The 21,632-nt window shown below is 36.0% G+C and overlaps 1 protein-coding gene across 2 annotated transcripts in view; it reads right to left on the bottom strand.

Moving 5' to 3' along the window:
* Positions 1-14,577: 14,577 nt before the first annotated feature.
* The window catches only part of LOC137616680 (golgin subfamily A member 5-like), an 85,783-nt gene continuing 78,728 nt past the window's right edge, over positions 14,578-21,632 (bottom strand). For both annotated transcript variants that reach the window (XM_068346611.1, XM_068346612.1), the window contains exon 16: positions 14,578-16,025. In XM_068346611.1, coding sequence (XP_068202712.1) covers positions 15,757-16,025 — 269 coding nt within the window. In that variant the 3' untranslated portion in view covers positions 14,578-15,756. The remainder of the gene's footprint in view (positions 16,026-21,632) is intronic.

Raw genomic sequence — 21,632 nt, 5'->3', positions numbered from 1 at the left:
CAGTTGAGGTTGCAGGAGTTTGTGAAGGAGAAACCTGTTTTAAGTCATCAGGGAATGGTTGATTTGTTGAAAATGTTCAAGAGAAGTAGAAGCTTCCATATGGGAGAAGTAGACCACAGGAGGAGAAGCCTGCATGCCTATAGCAGAGGTGGAGAGCCAACATCTACCATAGGAACTTGGCAATGTATTTCTGTCATCTGGAGTGATGCTACTGACACTGAATGTAGGTCACTGGCAACAAGAAACACCAGATATATTTGTATAGAAAAAAATTTCTCAACAACCGCTGTGTTTTTGGGCAGATCACTTGAAATTGTCTGGAGTGGTGCAGGAGCTCATAGTGTCTCACATTCAGATGTGCTAAAGTAGTCTGGCACGGTGTGGAGTTGTGTCAGCTGAGACTATAGTGGGGGAAGAAGACATAACTTCATCAAAGTCTTTCTTAAAATCAACCTTTCTCAAAAGAGTGAAGTTATTTTTGTCTCACAGTCAGCACACTATATCTTTCTGTTCCCTTGGGTAATTACATCCTCACTATGACCTGAGGTAGACATCACAGAGAAGGCTGGTTATACAAAATGGATACAAACGTGGTAGGGTAGTCATTGACTTGGAAACAACTGTCTTATCAACCAGAGAAACTAAAGGAAGATTAAATGTAACTTCTGGATGTATGTGAATAACGAAAAATAATGATACAATAAATTTAATTTGATCAGTAACTGCTTCTAACTTCTAATCTAAACTGTTCTAGATCATCAGAGGTAACTAATGCTCTGCGTGTAATCTTAATGAGGGGTGGAAGAAAGTTTCATATGAACCTGGGGAAGAGAAATATCTCGACAACAGATTCCTGACCAATAGATGTATCACGAGAATTACTAAAAGCAAGCTTCTTACTTTTTATGATCCCTATCTTTCTTCCTCTTATGCTTAGTGTAAACAGAGATATCTATCTATAAAAATCAACCCATCTATAACTTCTATCAATAACAGAGCATTATTTATTCTTTCATGTGAGAAATGTGGAATGGGGACAAAGCAAGCATTGTATAAAATACTCAAACATTCAAAACAAAATAGAACTTGGAGGACAAGAGTGAACATACCTGAAGGATATGAAATATAAGGAACTGAGAAAGAAACGGACTAAGAAATCCACAATGAGATGGCAAAACTTCAATGTCTGATAGCAATTGTTAGCATGTTCTTTGTTTTATCAGCTTAGGTAACAAGAAAATTATGAGGACTAGGGGGCTATTGTACATAAAATATAGACTGTCCAATTTTAAATCTGATAGGGGAAGATCCTCTACAGTTTATCTCCAACTTTCATTGATATACCATGAAAAATTTGACACATCAGGAATTCTCACTTTTGAGTCTGACCCCTTAGGACAGTCTCTGGCAGTCGCTCTACCCCATCCCTTTGGCCTGAGCCTTGAATGAAAAGTCCATACCCAGTTTTGGGTCCAGATGTCTATTCCAGTGCTGCCTTAAATATTACTGGAACTATCTCATTCTTAGCATGGCATTAGAAATATACTTCTCCAAGGGTGCCAAATTTCCTATTAGGCAAATTGACTTATGCTCTATTTCTCTTTCCCTTCAGAACCTTTTAAAACTAACTCTGGAAGGACTGGATCTTTTTGTTTGATGGGGAAGTCCAGAAAGGAACTGAAGCTATCAGCATCCCCAAATACAGAATTAACTAAGCTAGAGACAGAAGCGATTTTAATAGATTGATGAGAATTCCCAAATTCAAGAGAAGGCACAGAAACTTCCTCAGATATTCCAATAAACTTTCTCATCCTTTGTTATCCTAAGCAATGGCTAATTATCCAGTTACAAAAGGACCCTTATCCCTAGGAGATACAGTCACCATGCTACTGGTGCCATGAATCATTAAGACCTGAGGTGTTTACCAAAGCAAAGGCACCTGAAACACATTGCATCCACAAACAAACTTCATCTAATCTGGATGAAGAGCCACAATAAAATAAAAATCCAAAAAGTCTAATGGGAACATCCTCTAAGTTTTTTGAACTGCCACTTAGACCGATGAGAGTTTCTCCAAGTAAAACTTGTGTACTAACGGGAACTTGCTCAGCCTTGTCACATCTAATATGTATTGGTCTCCAACTTTGGGACTGAGAACAAATAATCCATGGTAAAAGCCTAAGCTTGGTCTTCAGATTTTTTCCACTGCTCCTTTCACTAATTCATTCTCCAACTGCTGTGTTAAGTCTTGGGACTAGTCGACATTGGCCTAGTAAGACTGAAGAACAATGAGCTGAGGTGATAAGGGAGGAAGGGAGACCAGCAGTAAGGGGTAGCCCTCTACCAGAACTCTTAGGACTCATGTATCCAATTGAAGACAGAATCAGTAGTCCAGGAAACGCGGGACTTCCTCCTAATTAAGCTGGCACTTATGGAATGTATCCCCTCATGACTTCCCAGTAGTATTGGGTCTTGCCTGGCAAGGAAAACTCCCCAGGACTCTGTAGAGAGAGTTCAGCCTCTCTGATGTAAGAGAACTTCTAGAGGATTGATGGCGCTTGAAATGATCTCCTTCTGTATTAAAGTGTTTTTAATAAATGAATAGGAATATTTTAGTACAGTAACAACCTATGAAATTATGTAAACATAAATTTCTTTTATTGCAAAGATCCTTACGAGCATTTTGGGTCTGAAATTTGGTGATGTACCAGTGGATCAGGTGTTTACTGCATACCCGAGGTTGGGTATAATAAAGGTTAGTTTGGGATAGAGAAGGACACATCTCTCAGGAAGTTCAGCCGATGTGATAATGTCCCTGACTGGTGATCGCCAGACTGGCGTTCGAGTCCCGCTCAAACTTGTTAGTTCCTTTGGTCGCTGCAACCTCACCATCCTTGTGAGCTAAGGATGGTGGGTTTGGGGGAGCATATAGGTCTATCCATTGAGTCATCAGCAGACATTGCCTGAAATTCCTTGGTCCTAACTTGGGTGGAGAGAGGGTTTGGGCATTATCTTGCTTGATAGGGCAATGTCACTGTTCCTTGCCTCTGCCATTCATGGACTGCCTTTAGACCTTTAAACAAAGACCTGTACGTAATAACACATAAGGTGCACTGATGTCACTACTCCTTTAAGTGTGCAAAGTGTACATGGTACATAGCAACCAACTGACATAAAATCTTTTACAGCTGACTACACTTCACAAAATAACTTCTTGATTTTCTCTAAAAAATACTTACACATTTTTGGAAGGTACGGTAGATATTATGCATCCTCATCCTCTAATGTGTAATTATACCAATTTCAAAGGGGCACTGCCAAATTCAGTCTACAACCTAAATACAAAGATAGAAAATAAACAATTATATCTATAAAAAATAAAATCATAATGGAATTAATTTTGATATATGTATGAAAATTAATGAAATCCTTTTATACTGTCCTTTTACTGATCTCTTCTAAAACAACTTAATAATTTACATACAGTAGTTGATGAAATGTCATAAGATATTGTACATCCCAACCTATACAAAATATATGTGAATGATATAGATTTTTTTCTACCATTTACTGTACAGTACATGGCTTACAAATAGTTACAGTATTGTATATTCCTGAAAAATTGAATAAAAAATTCATAATCATTTTTCCTCAAAACAATGAAACCTCATTTATACACTGAGGTAGCTCAGTGAATTCAGTTTACTATTAGTACTTATCTGAGTGGTGGTCAACATTTCATGTGGAGATATTGTTCATAAATGTTATCACAGAACTACTTATATATCACTCAATTATAACAAATTTTTTAAATACTGCAATTTGTATTTTTCTTAGCTATAAAAAATTAATCCTTTAAGTACGGAATTAATTTCAAGCAAGAGCTGGACAGCTGTTCAATCATTTAACAAGCAGTTAAGCGAAAGACGGAAGTGAGGGCGAAGAGCTCTGCCCCCGTCAAATGATCTTCACTTATTACCTCAGGGGTGAGAGGGGTGGTTGAGGAGTGAAGTTTAACCTAAAGGGCTCAGGTTTGTATAGCTAGAAAATTTACAAATTACTTGAAATATTTGTGATTTACTCGTACACAAAATACAAACCATCATCCTATTAGTAATAAGACTTGCCGATTTGCGAATAGTAAATATCCCCGAAACCAAACTGGTAATTTCTTTTTCTTCCCTGGAAATGTCAATCTACCCGGTTGCATAATGAAACTATAGAAACGACTCCAGCAACCTCCAATTTGTCTATGATTGGGATGAATAGGTGATAGGGCCTAGCCTGTCCAAGAAGATTAGTACATGGTCAAAGGATGGATCCCTTCCCCTGAAGGGGAGAAGTTTAGAATAATATACCTGGAATGATGATGATCAACGGAATGGTATATCCTTCCCTTTGTCAAGGGAGCATAGGGGAGAACTTCTCCAAGTTTTAAGGAATGGAGCTTAAAAATGTAGTTTAGAAGCATCAAGTCAGATCTAGCGAGTAATGCTTCGTTCCTAAAAGAGGGAAGAAAAACCAGTCATTCTGCTTTCATTCCAAAGTTACATCTAATCGTTGCCATAAACAAGATGCTTACCATCCAACATGGGAGCTGGGGTTGTTACACAACTTGAGCAGGTACTACAGACAAAAGGCAGTAAAGGTTGCTTGGTGCATACATACCCCAACCTTCAAAACTTGGATGACTGCAAGATTCCTCTTTAAGGCAAGGGTAGGGCCTAGTCTCTGACTTCGCAAGTTCTTGTCCTAACAGGTACCTCAACCTTATTAGCTGTCGAGGCGTATGCATTACGAATCAACTAATGGAGTCTGGAAGAGATCGTGTTCTAGACACCTTTCTTGGTTCTGCTAGGGCTAAGGAAGAATTACTGAGCCCTCACGGAGAGAGTGGATGAACAGCTTGAACATGTGATTGTTGTCCAGCAGGTTCCAAGTTTGGCCATGCACACAGGACTCAAAGGCACCTCCTCTTTGTGCCACTATATGCTTTGTGTAGAGAAGGAATGGAAAAGGGCTCGAACCTGAGGTCGTGCCTGGCAGGTTCCAAGTTTAGCCATGTGCACTGGCATCATTCTAAGGAGTTCCTTCCACCTCTCAGCATGAAAGACTAAGACAGAAACATAATGTAACGTGCCTAAATACTCTGCCAATATTACGGCACAAGAGACAATAAATACTCCGCCAATACTAAGGCAGAAGAGTCTTGAAAATCACAACCTTGACTGAGGCCTTATCAAAAGCCCAGAGGAGTATGAGTGAGAGACTTCGAGAATGAGGGACATGTCCCAATCTGGGCCCCGAGGTAAAAATATTAGCAAGACTGTTCAAAACTACTTTTGAGCATAAGTAATTCTTATGAGAAGAGAGAGGTCTATCCCATTCCATCGAAAGACCATTCTCACGTCCGAGTGGTAGCCTTGATAGCAGCAATTGCGAGTAGCTTCTCTCGGCAAGTTAGACGAGGAAATCTATCTACTTTAGGAGATCTAGTAGATGTAGATGCAATAGGTTGGTCAGGGCACCAGCCACCTGCTGAGATAGTACTGTAATTGAGTTGTTGGGTCCTTTGACTGGCATGAGAGTACTACATTGGATCCCACTCTCTAGCTATGGCTCATTTTGTCTTTCCTACACATACACCAAATAGTCTGGCCTATTCTTTACTTATTCTCCTCTGTCCTTATACACCTGACAACACTGAGATTACCAAACAATTTTTCTTTGCTCAAGGGGTTAACTACAGCAATGTAATTGTTCAGCGGCTACTTTTCCTCTTGGCAAGAGTAGAAATGACTCTTTAGCTATGGTAACCAGCACTTCAAGAAGGACACTCCAAAATTAAATCATTGTTCTCTAGTCTTGGGTAGTACCATAGCCTCTGTACCATGGCCTTCCACTGTCTTGGATTAGAGTTCTCTTCCTTGAAGGTACACTTATTTCCCTTCCTATTGTCTTTTGTAAGTTTTTCTTGTTTATATATGAAAGATCTAATTTAGTGCTGTTACTATTATCAAAATATCTTCTTTTGATTGTTTATTACTTCTCTTGTAGTATGTTTATTTCCTTGTTTCCATTCCTCACTGGGCTATTTTTTCCTTTTGGGGCCCTTGGGCTTATAGCATCTTACTTTTCCAACTAGAGATATAGCTTAACTTGTAGTAGTAGTAGTAATAATAATAATAATAATAGTTATAATACATAATAATTATAATAAGAAATGAAGAATCCCTTCTATGATATCAGTCATAGAGGATAACCCGTTTTCCCAGGGAGAGTGAGGGTCAAGGAAGTTCTCTTGGGATCTCGACAAGGCTAAACGAGATACCATTCGGCACGAGTCTATCTAGGAACCACCAAGGTTAACCCGAGTCCCAGCATAATCCCCATGCGGTACATTAGTGGACAGAACTGGGTTGAACGGAAGTAAGTCTTAACCATCCGTGTGATCACTTGGATTTTGGAAGGCAACTTTGAACATGGCCCATGGGGTTGGACCAAGGAAGAAAACACATGGAGGTACCTGTTTAGCCATGTGGCAAAGAAGTCGATGCGCGGAAAACCCCACAAACAAGAAGGCTCTCCATTACCATTCTGATCCTACAAAACTCCCTTGGTGACAGTGTGCCTGCTAGTCCATTCCTCCTGCCCGGAATGTATTTGGCTGGAATGCCGTTTTGATATGGATCCGCTTTGGCAGCTTAGAAGCTAGATGTAAGCCTGCATGGTGGTGGTGTTGCAACAACCCACCAGATGCCTCCTCAATGTTCTTGGAAGGCTGATAGCCTCAAGATGTCAAAGAGTAGATACTTCTTCTGACTACACCTCTCAGATGACCAGATCATTCAGGCATGCGCCCCTCCCATCTTTTGATGCCTCTGAGCACAGTTGCATGGCCGGAGGATGAGAGTAAAGTGGTACTCCCTTGTGGGGGTTCAGCGTTTAACCAAAAGGTATAACCGACCCAAGCCTCTCATCCCACTGGAAATAGGGGAAGGATGGGAGACCCTGGAAACTGAAAAGTGATTTTACAAACAGTACTGAGACCTCTGTTGAAGCTCTTGCTTGAGGAACAAGTTTCTTCGGTGAGGAAAGGTGTCTGAGAAGATTCTGCCAGTGCCAAGCTGGTATTTCTGCATTGGATGGAATGGATTTACTAACTCCTTGGGCTTGTTAAGGCAATTGTCTAACTGACAATCTGGCTGCTATGTTTACCACCATGACCCAGTGCTTCAACCACGGCTTGTGGAAGATATTAGACTTTTCCTTGATTATGACAAAAGTGAAGTCGAACTCGATCCTGTAGTAACTGACCCTACTTTAAGGATGATGGTTTGTATTTCATGCAAGAACACCTATTTTGTTATTTATAACTGTCATTGATTTTTTACAGTATATTTCCAAAGAGTGATAAATGTGGGTACTGTACCTTACAAAGATTGAAATGTGCATCTAAAGAACATACCATTCACTACTAAAGATAATTATTAATTTAGAATCAGATATCAAGACTATACAAGGGCCAATCAGGAATCATTTCTATAAAATACAAATTACAAAGCTACACTACTGTTTCAAGACCTTACTAAACCTAACTACCAGTTGTTACAAATAATCACTAAAGTCTTTAAGCAAAAATGGTCACTAAAACAATGTTGTAATCACTAAATTGTTGAAGTAAAAATGGTCAATAAAACACAGTTTTTAGTATATATTTATATAAAATAAACATCAAAATATATGGAAACACTGAAGAGGAAGCAAAAGTATACAGCAGTTTTATTTCATTATACAAAGTATTCACTCAAATTCATCACCTTCCAACAACAACCTCGTACCTGAAGGCCTATATTTGACGAGCTCTACTAATACAGCACAGTAGAACTTCAGGTTTCATCAGAGTAGGAATTTATCTATCAATATGTAAATCTTATAGAAGTGCATATTTAAAAATGTTATGCACATGTCTACTGATATATCAAACCATATTATCATATAAAAAGGTAAAGTAGAAAATCATTACAAAACCAATCAAAATTGTAGCTCGCTCACTCCCACTGCAAAAGAAACACCAATCTAGATATTCCACAAAGTGATTGTAAAAAAAAATTAACATTTTAAGCACTACTGATATGATTCTCATCAATGAAGAAGTAAATTATTCAAGTGCATCCCATGCCTACATCAACAAAAAATTAAAAATTAAGGGGGTGAGCTTTTTTAATGATTAGATCTTACCCAATGAATAAATAGAGATTATTTTCCAAAACAGTTCAGTAATTTTAAAACCATAAATATCAGTGAGCACACAAAATGAAAACACACAAAGCATACATTATTCACACTAATCACAGATGTCAGAATTCTTGGCATGCAGCACCTTCTTGATCAATTCCCTAAATTAAGGAGAAAATAAAACACTATGCTTGTACAGTATTATCTACTCATTATAAATTAGCCTCATCACTATTAATATTTCTCTTTCTTTTCTAGCATCTCAAATCACTTAGAAACAATTGTACTTTTTGATACAGTAGAGTTCTTTATCAATTAGAAATTGAAAAGATACACGATTCCTTTAATATAAAATTTCACATTACATTAGTTCTATTTAATAGGTAGTAGGTTGGCCAGGGAACCAGCCACCCGTTGAGATACTACCACTAGAGAGTTATGGGGTCTTTTGACTGGCCAAACAGTACTACATCGGATCTTTCTCTCTGGTTATGGCTCATTTTCTCTTTGCCTACACACACACTAAATAGTCTGGCCTATTCTTTACATATTCTCCTCTGTCCTCATACACCTGACGACACAGATTACCAAAAAGTTATTCTTCGCTCAAGGGTTTAGTGCACTGTAATTGTTCAGTAGATTCTTTCCTCTTGGTAAGGTAGAGAGACTCTAGCTATGGTAAGCAGCTCTTCTAGAAGGATACTCCAAAATCAAACCATTGTTCTCTAGTCTTGGTTAGTGTCAAAGCCACTGTACCACAGTCTTTCACTGTCTTGGGCTAGAGTTCTCTTGCTTGAGGATACACTCGAGCACACTATTCTATCTTATTTCTCTTCCTCTTGTTTTTTTAGTTTTATAGTTTATAAAGGAGATATTTATTTCAATTTCGTTACTCTTTTTAAAATATATTTTCCTTTTTTCCTTTCAACACTGGGCTATTTTCCCTGTTGGGGCCCATGGGCTTACAGCATCCTGCTTTTCCAACTAGAGTTGCAGCTTAGTAAGAAATAATAATAATAATAATAATAATATTAAAGCCAACAGATATTAAACAAGTTTCTAAATTATCATAAGGACTGTGAATTAAAAGCTTGATCACATCCTGGTTGTTTTGATACTGAAATGATAAGTAGGACAATCAAAAAAGGATTTTGAAAAGGCATTGGTCTACTAAAAATAATTTTTCCTGATGTTTCACAGCCTGACTACTAAGAAAGAGGAGTAATGCTATGTCCATTTTAACAAATGCATGCAAAGATAATATAGAATCATTACCTTGAATGGCAGCAATGTGGTAATTTAGTCAGTACATTGAATATACTAACAAACAAAAAAGGAATTATTTTTCTTTGTCCTTGTCTAATACCTAACATCTATTTACAATACTGTACTCATAATTATAAAATACACCAATAAAAATAGTTTAAAGTGATTATCAAAACCTATATACTGTACAACCTAAACCTATCAACCATTAAAATATGACAAAATGATCAACATTAAACAATACCTAATAATAAAAATAACATTAATCTGCCAATAGAAGAAATCATCTACAATAATTTCTTGCTTATTATCTTACACTTTTATTCTATCTAGCTAGACATTCTTCAGCGTTTTATTTTTTGTAATCTTTCTTAGATATTTATGTTAAAACACAGAATATAAATATAAATATATGATATACAATATCCTATAGTAAATTTTTTTAGTGAGGCACCGACTGGCAGAGGTGCCCGTTTAGCTCGGAAAAGTTTCCTGTTAGCTGATTGGTCGGAAGTATTTTTGTCCGAATCCTTCTGACCAATCAGCTATCGGGAAAAGTTTCTGAGCTAAAAGGGCACCTCTGCGAGTCGGTGCAAATCTACCTCACTAAAAAAAATTGACTATAGTGTACAACAACATAAAAAGTCACCACTCGCTATCATCAAGGATGTCAATCAAAGTCTGACATTTTGATCTATTACTATATAACTGAAAACAGTTCAAAAGCAATATAGGATGAAGTCATCTTCAGCCTTAATCTAGTTTTCAGTAGTTCAGATAAATTTGACTAAGTTAAAAGCAAAATAAATATTTGATATTTGAAAAAGTTTTCATACTTTCATCCTGACATTTCACATTTGATTGACTTCTGATCAAAACAACAAAAGCTCAATAATAATAATTGCCTTACAAACTAAAGTAGGATGTGGGTATCAAAATAATTAAAAAAAGCCTTTCAATAGATAGCTAATTCTGAGGATAACAGCTAATTTTAACAAGTAGCTAGGGGCACTGTCTCTAAATTTTAAGCATTCTGAATAATTATATAAATATGGGATTTCATATATTTTTCTTGTGCCATTCTTAAAAGTCTACAATGTATCTAGTACCTTGACTCTTAGCCCCCACCAAGATGCAACATATAATTCTTATATTTCAACTTTGTAAATACTTGTTTCATATTACCATGACTGCAGAATAATGACTAAAGAAGGTAATCATCAACAAGTCTATACATCTTACAAAAATTATTATTTATCTTTCTATTTTTTTTTCCCTCTTCCTTCCCTACTGTTTACTCTTCACAACATTTAATCCCTCTTGACTTAAAATACGAAAAAGGTAAGATAGAAGAAATAACAACCACATGATGCAGAATAACACTTTTTAGGGAAAGTTAACTACTCATATTTTGGTGTTATAACTTTTTATACCAAGCCATTCTCAAAATACAGTACTATGCATTTTCAACATTATAAGTTAATGATGTACGTATGAATATAAAAATGTACCATCCCTCTTTTCACCATAACCTTAATTTTTGTTATACAGTCACAACTGAAAAAAATACATTTTAATAAAATCTATTATTTAAATACTTCCCTGGTAGTCATTATGTTTTGACCATTCCCTGATCTTTATCAAGTAATTTCTATAAGTTTCTCTCTCATCTCACCCTCCTTGTGATACCCAGTACACCCAGTAGCACCACGCTACATACAACCAGCTGTTACAACCAAAGACTTCATATAATCAGTCATCATAGACCTGTACATTTCTGGACCACTAAAAATGGGGAGGGAGAGAATTAAATGACCACCAGGTAAGTATTTAAATAAACATTATCATTAAAATCATGTTTATTTAAACAAATCTTACCTAGTAATCGTTATGCTACCACACTTTATTGGCGGGCATGTGATGGAGATGAAAAATAAATAATTTGAAGATTACGTCACACTCAAAACAACTTGAAACATCTTTTCTTGTAGCACGTTTTAACAATCCATGTCTAGAATGCTTAGTGAATTGTCTATGGTTTACTTTCTAAAAAAGCTAAAAACTTTTCTTTAGTATTTTATCAAAACTTCAAAACAAATCACCAGGCAGATTTCACAAAGGAGAGAAAACTGTATGATCTTTACCTTCCACATTTATATGCTAACTGTAAAAAAATAATTTGGGTATCATATGTACTACTATTGGCCTAAAGCCAAAACCTCTTTAGCACTAAACCAGATTTAATTACATATTTTGTGAAATTTACTTGGTTACTTCAATAAACTGTATCTATGTCACCAACTGAACAATAGCACTAGTTCAGAAAAGTTAGTCAAGGAGAGGATCAGGTATCAGAGTTGCCCTGTTCTAATATCTCACATTCCAATTGCATTTAGCATTCTGGAATATGGCGACTGAAAACATTGATATACTGTAGAAGAATCTTGTGAGCCCTAGTATATTTTCTAAATCTATTTAAAGTATCAGGTCCCTCTGACTCTTTAAAAACCAGAAGGCCTATCATTACCCCTGGCACTATCTCTATTAATGAGATTGGAAGACGTTCCACAAAAATGAGGTTTACTACTGTATATGAAGTCAAAGCTCATATCTGCATTCTGCTATACACATGCTCCACTATACTACTGAACTAAACCAAATTCATAATAGACCTCAAATTGGATAGGAATTCAGTATTTTTGTAACTGTTCCCAATGATTTCACCACACAATTAGTAACCAGCCTGTGGCTTTTAAGATCTGATTTACAACTAAACTCTTCAGTTTGAGTAGATAACCACCACTGCTACTACAGAATTTGCAAAATACAATATTTCTAATAACCGGATAAATAATTCTAACCTTACCTCCAGAACAAACAGATAATACATTACATTATTGAATACGGCTTGCAGAGGTAGCTGAAGACTCCTTAGTTCAAAAACGGTACTTAACGTAATTGGGTAACGGTTTCCTGACCCTTCCTTCTCCCTCTACATTTCAATAACAAAAGAAAAAATATAACCAGGATCTCACGTAACGATTAGATCTATAACAAAAACGCGATTTAAATCAGGGAAATGTTTTAATCCTCTATTCACTAGTCTAAATGCCTGAGTGTCTAGGCAGTTTTGACATATGAAGGATACGGGCTAACTCTTCTTTACCAAATGCAACGAACAAACTACACTAATAACAATTCCACTATTGTTCCTGTTAGTTATCAATTTAATTATATGTCACTTATTCCTACAGTACCTCAACTTCTACCTTGTTTTTCAAAACACTTTGGCAGATAAATTAGTACCTTTTAACTCCTTCCCATTTCTACCTAGAATTAAGTTGGCGCAGAAGAGGACAATCATCATGGTGTGGCCAACTATGATTATACTAAGTTCTTGGTGTAATAATTTATAAGAGTCCTGTTTGACTTATTGTGGTAAGAACTAGGTGTTTGGCCAATGGTACCATCTACTCGATCTTCTGGGTATCACAGAGGAAGGGGGGAGAAAGCAGAAGAACTTTTTTATAGGTCGGGAAGTTGCTGGCTTCAATGGTTGAACCATAATGATTACCAAGTAACATAGATTCATGTAACATATGCTGTCTGAGTTATGAGATAATAAAAGACAAAAATTTAATGCTTATATAGTATCTTACACACAAATCCAATGATATTGCCCACAGAGCACCTTTTATGGTGCACATAGACAAGGACTCAGGATTCCCTAATGTTCCTTCTGTTACAAGCTGTATTGGTTACTGTTTCCAAAGTATTTGAACTTTGTTTTGGTCAAATTTTCCCCGTTCAATGAAACCCAAATTCTTCGGACCAGTCTATGAATACATCCAAGTCTTCTGGTTAAACTACCTTATGATAGTAACAATGCTATCCTGTACTTCAAAGTAAAAACTAAATCAGACTAGTACCTGGTACAGTAGTCTTGACCCATTATCTTTTAAATTTTATTCTGAAAATATAACTATTTTATACTATAACTGGTTTCCTTTGCCAAATATTTGATATCATGAAAGAAAATCTAATGTGAAATATTTTACCAATTTATACTACACTTTACATTGCTTTTATCTCCTACAAACTCGAGAAAATAAGGCGTCAAAATTCACAACAATTGCTGGTAGAATACCAGCAATACTGTAATTTCAAAAAGAAGAAATCAATACTGTAAGCTCAATCACTCTTGCTCTCCAATCTTTTGCCACCATGAGCTAATCTCAGTGTTTGAGAGGGAACTCTTAAAATCATCATTAGTGTTTTTAAATCATTCTGCCACATGCACTTTCTACCTGAACTTTCATATGGTAAAGGTTGTTATCAATTCCCCATCTATGGAACGGATTCAAAAATTGTTTGACAAGAACAACAATCTTATCAAGACAAAAGTTATCTCTATATCTGATGGTAAGGTTTTAGAACTGCTTTGTAATCAAGAATAAACCTTGAAACTAAATAGCTCCATATTAGCAAAGCCTATTGAAATGGAATGTAACCACGGGATCAATGGAATGTAACCATGTGACTTCTAGTGTGACAAGAAAGGGACAAGCAATTGAGCTGTTTGCTATGAATTTTGTTTACAAACCTTCTGAATGTTTAACCTGTAGTAGAAACTTGTAACTCAATGCTGGTAGTTTTGCTAACCATATCTATTCTTCAAGTTGCATGCTGTTCGAGTTGAAAACTATTTCCACCCCTGGAGATGCAGGAACTTCAAATGACTTGGGATTGATGTGCATTTCTTTTAAAGAACAGGGAACAGAGAAATTCCCGTGCTTGTTCACAGAATACAACTGACATCATTCTTTATATCACATTACAACTTGATCCTGTTCGAGTTAAAAACTATTATTTCCACGACTGGAGATAGAGGGACTTCAAATGACTTGGGATTGATGTGCATTTCTTTTAAACTACAGGAAACGGAGAAATTGCCGTGATTTTCAACAGACTACAACTGATATCATTCTTCATTTCGCATTACAATTTGATGCTGTTCGAGTTGAAAACTATTATTTCCACCGCTGGAGATGTAGGGACTTCAAATGACTTGTGATTGATATATATTTCTTTTAAAGGACAGGAAACCGAGATATTACCAGGTGATTACTTACAGAATATAACTGACATCATTCTTCATTTCACATACAACTTATACTTTCCAACTGCAGTTCATTGTATGAATCTGCACCTAACCTTTATATAAACAATAATTTGCTAAATGTATAGAATTGCCAGGAAAATCTTAAAAAGAAGGTTAAAAATTTTTTTATATAAATAAACAGCAGAAGATATTGTATGACTCATGAAATATACAATGTGGAAACAACCATGACAAATAAAAAAACATAATATTCATTCAAGTAGAATATTTCTAAAATTATGTTTGCCTAATACTTGAAAACTATTTACTTTCCTATTCCTCAAAAGCACAATCAGATCACTTAATAAAAAATGGATAGCTTGATACATTTAGAACTACTAATAATGGAAAAATACCTTAGGACCACGTAAACAAGAGTCAAGTTTATGCTGTTAATCCTCAATTCAAACTGACCATAGAGAAAAGATAAACAAAAACTACAGATCTGATATGTAGATATTCACTAAATCCACAGAAATAATTTTACATTAATTACAAGATAAACTGTTTTATAATTCCATCTCCTCCCCACACCAAAAAAAGATTCTACAGGTGATAGTATATAATACAACAACATATTGAAAACTATAAGCTTTAAAAAAGTAGAGAGGTGATGTGAAATAAACTTGGGGACTTTTATACTTACCAGTTAACTTTAAAAAGCACACAAAATTTTTCAGTGCATATCATAATAGGATTCTAAGAAAAATATGCTTTGGATGAAAGTAGGAAAACTAAAAACATGATAAAAACTGCACACTTCAAAAAAAATACATGTATTAGGACCAATTTTAGACCCACTCTAAACAACCAAAATATAATGCTTTATAAATATATCACTACTGAAAAAGTACAGAAAGGAATGGCTTTAATTGTTAAAAAAAATGACATGGCACGAAAATGTTATGAAAAATAATCGCTTTTCAACAAACAAATCCAATTCCTATTCTGTAACAACTTTTGTCCTGCAATATCTGTGGTGAAATATGTCAAAGATGAGTGAATGGGCAAAAGTGAATGAATTAACAATTAGAATACCAGGTAAAAAAAAAATCTGAATGATAAAAAAACTATTTCAGGAGTGTTTGTTCTTATTCAGGATTGTGTGGCATTGTACCAATAGGATGATGATAGTCGGGCCCATGAATTTCTGGAGTGTATGTCAATAAAACTATCATAACCCACACATGTAGAAGGCACATATATAAAATGACAAACACTCTAGCAATTGGATAGCGTCTTAGAAAAACTCCTAATCTAACAGAAAATTTATCTAAAGTAGAATATACTCGTTTTACTCGACGCGCCATGCCACCATCAAATGGAGACTCCATAAGGAAACTTGGTACCCGATTTCTAACTGCAAATAGAAAAAATAGGAAAAACAAGAAATTACAAATAGGAAAAATAATCTTTATTTTTCCTAAATATACAAACCTGAGTCCATTAATAATATTACAAGCTTTCAGTATGATACAGCTGTTAAACGCTAACGAGGTAGCAGTAGTCACTGCTTGTTCGCAGGGAAGCTCTGGTCACCCATCAGATCACCCTTAAACCTAGGACTTGGTAGAGAAGAAAAGTGTAATTTAAAGGATTTGGGTTTGCATAGTCAATAATAATACAAATTATTGTCCTTAGATAGGAGACTTATCCTATGAAGGAAGGACGTCCCTATAACCAAACTGGATGGTTTACTAACCTGGAAAATGTGAAAGCATTTCAGTTCTGTACAGGAGTGAGAGGGATGATTCCTGTCAACATCCTAATGACTTGGGCATGAAGATGTGGCAAGTGTTAGGCTAGGTCACTACTAGGAACTGATAGATGGTCAAGGAAAACCTATATGCATGTGGAGGATATGTTGTCCTTAGGTATGATCACTATAAGAAATGGGTTTGCATACATTTGGGCATCCTTTCCCACATCTTATTTGTTGAGAAAAGTTGCTCGATCATATGGCTTCCTTAAATCTAGCATCCGATCCAGCAAATAACGGAATGACTGCAGCACCCACAAGGAAGGGGTAAAAAGAAGTAGAAAGGCCAGACGATATTGCCTCTTCCTCTAGACCTACATCACAACCACTATCTTAGATAAAAATGTTTCTTGTACATTGAAGGAGCTAGATTTGCTACATAATCTGTTAAACAACTATCAATAGGCCAACGATAACAGTATCCAGGGACCTGTGGGTATAATCCAGAAGGTTTTGTCGTTACCTGACTCATCTTCAAGAATTACATCCCCGTCAAGTATTGCCTGAGAGTTGGGATAGAACCAATATGTCTGCATGTGAATGTTTGAATCTGGCACAGTCCATTGTTCCCCTTAAAAAAAAAAAAAAACAGCATTATCAATCTTTCCCTTATTCCTTCCATTGCTGTAAGAGGAATCATAGTGTCCTCCCAGAACAGATAGGCAAGTCGTCCTGGTCTTCGCTAGTCCCTTCTTGAAGGGAAGGGATGCAGAAGGATTTGGAGTTCTATTCCTTCAAAATGGCTTATGACATAGGTAAGTTATGCTGTTTCCGACTTACTTTGTCAGGACTAAGCTAGCCATGGACAGTCTCAAGGGTCGAAGCCTATATGCTGTCCATTCCGTGGGTTTGCTGGGGGTTGCTTGAGAGGCCTGCAAAATCGCGAAAGATTCCCTGTAGCTTAAGCTTCCTTGGAGTTCTTCATGGTCTTGTTGATTCTCACAGAGTTTGGGACCTAAGACCTAGTTGAAAACTGGATTATGGGCCGAGTGGTATCCCTCACAGAGAAGATTGTGGAGCTTCCCTGACGAAGGAAGAAATAGCTGATCCTGATACCATTCGGCTTATGGCCACCTGGGAGCGATCAGGGCCATGCTGAGCCTCACTGTTGTCAGCTGACTATTGAGTGATCATAAAAACGGGAATATGGACAAAAAGAAGGAAGCGTCTAGAATCCCTAAGGATGTTGGAAGGCATCCTAGAAAGCTGCTGATAGACTGGTGCTAGGTAGTAAAACTAGAAGTCTCTTGTTCAAGTGAATGGTGAGCCTGTCGAATGGTGGTGAAAACCTAAACTAATAATCCTTTCTGCCGCGCAAGGATGTAGGGATCATAATTGATCCTTACACAGAGGTACTGTTGACCAAGTGAGATTACTCGAACATTCCTCCTGCCTAGAACCACCTTGCAAATGACTCTACCCGACTTCCAGAGTGCACTTGCTTGTTAAGGGATGTGAAACGAGCCCATTCGTTCATTCCTCAACCTTATCGAGAACTTTACCAACCTCACTTGCAAAGTAGCCCTGTTGCACGCATTACCATTAACAACAAAAGCAGGTGCCTTTCTTCTGTTGATCACATTCCCAAGACAGAAGAATAATCAAGGGCGGGGTCCCCATCCCTCCACAGATTTGTCTGTGGATGGCAGATTCCCCAGAGGAACAGAGTTCCTGCCTTGGGATCGTCATCCCGCTACCATGGTAGATACTTCAATATTCATGCTACAACAGACCAGAAGGAAAGGGGAACGCTAATTGCTGACTAGTAATGCTTCAGGAAATACTGTAGTGATTATCAGGAACAGCCCCTAAGGACTAGCTTCTCTGACACAAAGATGTCTTGTCGCTAACATACAAATGAGTGCAAAGATACCTATTTCAAATTATTCTAATTAAGTAAGTAGGTTTTTTGTATTCAAGTAACAAGTAAAGGAATAATTATCTTATAGAAGAGATAGCCTTTGACATTATAAATACCGTATAACATTTTAAAATATTCAATATAGGCAAGGTACTTTTTATACAAATTAATGACTTGAGCTTTCTTCTTTTGAGAAATTATTTTTATATCAGGCTCTAACGCAGTGGTTCTTTCGTTTCAATGGGTTCTGCAAATGCTCGTCCGTCAACTGTTCTCAGGGAAATCTTGATTTGCATCAAGTAAGAAAATGTTTATTCACAGCAGCATGTTGAAGAAAAGCAAGAAATCGGGTCTTGTGCACGTTCACAAAGGCCGGGATATTCTGCAACCTTTTTTCCAAATTTCAATGGCTTTTTCTCTCTTTCCAAAAATAGGTTTCAGGATGTCTTCAGACATTTCAATAAGCTCCATTTGTAATTCTTCAGGATCCTTGGATGCATAAGACAATAGGGGCTGAAAAGCATGTCTCAAGAGTGATGTTATACTTTTCAAAATCACTGAATCTTTTATTACATTCTTATATTATTGTGTCAAAGACTGACTTGTATTCTTCAACATGCTCACTTGTATCTTCCATTTTCACTCATTACCTTCATAAGTTGGAGAAAGTGTTTTTCTGAAAGCTTTTGATTGAACCACAAGGGAATTAAAATAAGACAGTTTTTCCAAATACCTGAATTTCTTGCCACACATTATAGATACATTTATTTCTACCTTTCAAAGCTTTCTTTAAATCCCTTTGTTTTGAAATAACATCTCATAAAAATGCAACAGCTCTGTAAAAATTTGGCTATTAAAACACAATGTTATTTGTTTTCTTTAAAAAGTCAATTATTTGCCTTGATAAAGACAAAATATTGACCAACAATTTCTATTGTGACAGTCAAGCGTACTTTTGAGTAATAAAGCAAATCTACAATAATTCATTATTCATCATCAATATGTTTCAAAATTAATGATGCCTCAACGCATTTGGTTGAAAATATAGTAGTTAACAATAATTACAAACTTTTATAAAACATTATCTAAAATAACGGATTTTGCAGAAAGATTTTGCTGTTATTAAATGTAATGAAAATTCAGTACACTTTGTTCTTTGGTTACACTTCAAAGATGTCCAATAAATCCCTAACGTTTAGCCATCATAGCTGGAACACCATCAGTGTACACACTTATCAAATTAGAAAAATTTAGTCCAACTTTATGACATTGCTCTTTCCAAGTTGAAATGTCTCTTCCTGTGTCCTTCCTTTAAGGAGCCCTGAAGCAAGCTGTTCTTCATACAATAAAAAATCATCAGTTATAGCATGAATAAAATACAAATCTCACACCAAATCTGTTGATTCATCCTAAACTAACACAGATCTCACTGAAGAGGTGGATGTGACAGGAACACTTCCTGTATCATATGTGAAATCACTGGTGTAGCAAACAAGGAAAAACCGCCTTTATATACAAGTTGCTTTAAGTTCAGATTCATGGAATCTAAAGACAAATGCTTTCCTTCTCTGGCAATGACATCACTGAGTACAGATTAGTTTTGTCAGTGTATGTACATGTGTGTGTTGGTATTTAATGATTTAAAAAAAAAAATATTCATAAAATAAGAAATATACTGTATATACATATATCAAAGGCTGTAAAAGGCCGCAGGGTCCCTATTCCATGAAATAGACTAAAATTAGCTATCATAAGATTGCTGATTCTCTCAACATTCTTTATGAATCCCCCAAAATATTTACCAGTTGATCGGCAAACAAACACCTGCAAGGCACAAGGGATAAATGAGTGTTAGCTATAGTCTATTTCTTTTAGCGGTGCATATTTGCACCGACTCGCAGGGGTGCCCTTTTAGCTCGGATAGGTTCCTGATACCTGATTGGTCGGAAGTATTTTTGTCCGAACACCTTCATTGTTCTCAAATAATTACCAAGTAATGTGAATCGAAACTTATTTACTCCATCAGATATATGTTTTGTCAATAAACAATGTGAAAGAATAAAATATATTATAAAGTATCGTCATGGTAAGTCTAAATTTAATAACACAATCCACTAAAGTCAACGACAGCAGCTTATTTTTGGATGCACGCTTTGTAATTTTGTAATTTTTCACATATTTTAACACAAATTGGGGTAAATTACACTCGGGATAAGTTAAACAAGTTATTATAAACTTTCTTTGAATACCAGAATTTACCAAAAACAGGGAGTTAATAAAACCTGATATTTGTGAAAACTTATGGGGAGGTAAAAGAACAGCCTGCAGCGGCCTGGCGAGAAAACAATCCCTTATGACTGTCATAGACGCAGTTTTTTTTTTTTTTTTTTTTTTTTTTTTTTTTTTTTTTTTTTGGTAATATAATTCGGCCTATTCCTTTCAGTTTAAATAGTCTTGCATTGTCTCTCTTCGTAATATTTTGCTTAGTATTTTCCCACATTCCTGTTCCTCACCTAATATCTATTTTCCCCGATATACTTTCTTTCACATATGGGATATCCGCACAACGATTCCTTATTTCTTATCCTCTGTGGAAAGTGTTGGCTTGAAGGGAAGTGTGTGCTAGTCTCATTAAAATAGTGTAGAGGCGGGAATAAAAAAAATACTATGCGTAATTTAATCTGATATAATTTGAGCTACTGGGCAGGTTTACAAAATAGGCTATACTTACTACACAGCATAAAATTTATGTTATTATTATTTACATAGTTACTGACGTTAAGTACAAAACATAAGGAATCATAGTGCTGATATCCCATATATGAAAGAAGGGATATTGAGGAAAATAGATAGATGTTAGGTGAGGAACAGAAATGTGGGAAAATACTAAGCAAAATATTACGGAGAAAATGCAAGACTATTTAAACTGAAAGAAATAGGCCAAACTATATTACAAAAAAAAAACTGCGTCTATGACAGGCAGAAGGGATTGTTTTCCCGCCAGGCCGCTGCAGGCTGTTCTTTTACCTCCCCATAAGTTTTCACAAATATAGGGTTTTATTAACTCCATGATTTTGGTGAATTCTAGTATTCAAAGAAAGTTTATAATAACATGTTTAACTTATGCCGAGTGTAATTTACCCCAATTTGTGTTAAAATATGTGGAAAATTACAAAATTATAAAGCGTGCATCCGAAAATAAGCTGCTGTCGTTGACTTCGTCGGATTGTGTTATTAAATTTAGACTTACTATGACGATACTTTATATTTACTCTATCACATTGTTTATTGACAAAACATATATCTGATGGAGAAATATAGGTTAGTAAATAAGTTTCGGTTCACAT

Source organism: Palaemon carinicauda, chromosome 22 (genome assembly GCF_036898095.1).
Source record: "Palaemon carinicauda isolate YSFRI2023 chromosome 22, ASM3689809v2, whole genome shotgun sequence".
NCBI lineage: Eukaryota > Metazoa > Arthropoda > Malacostraca > Decapoda > Palaemonidae > Palaemon > Palaemon carinicauda.
The sequence above is the reverse complement of the archived record's forward strand: the minus strand, read 5'-3'. Positions and strand labels throughout refer to the sequence as shown.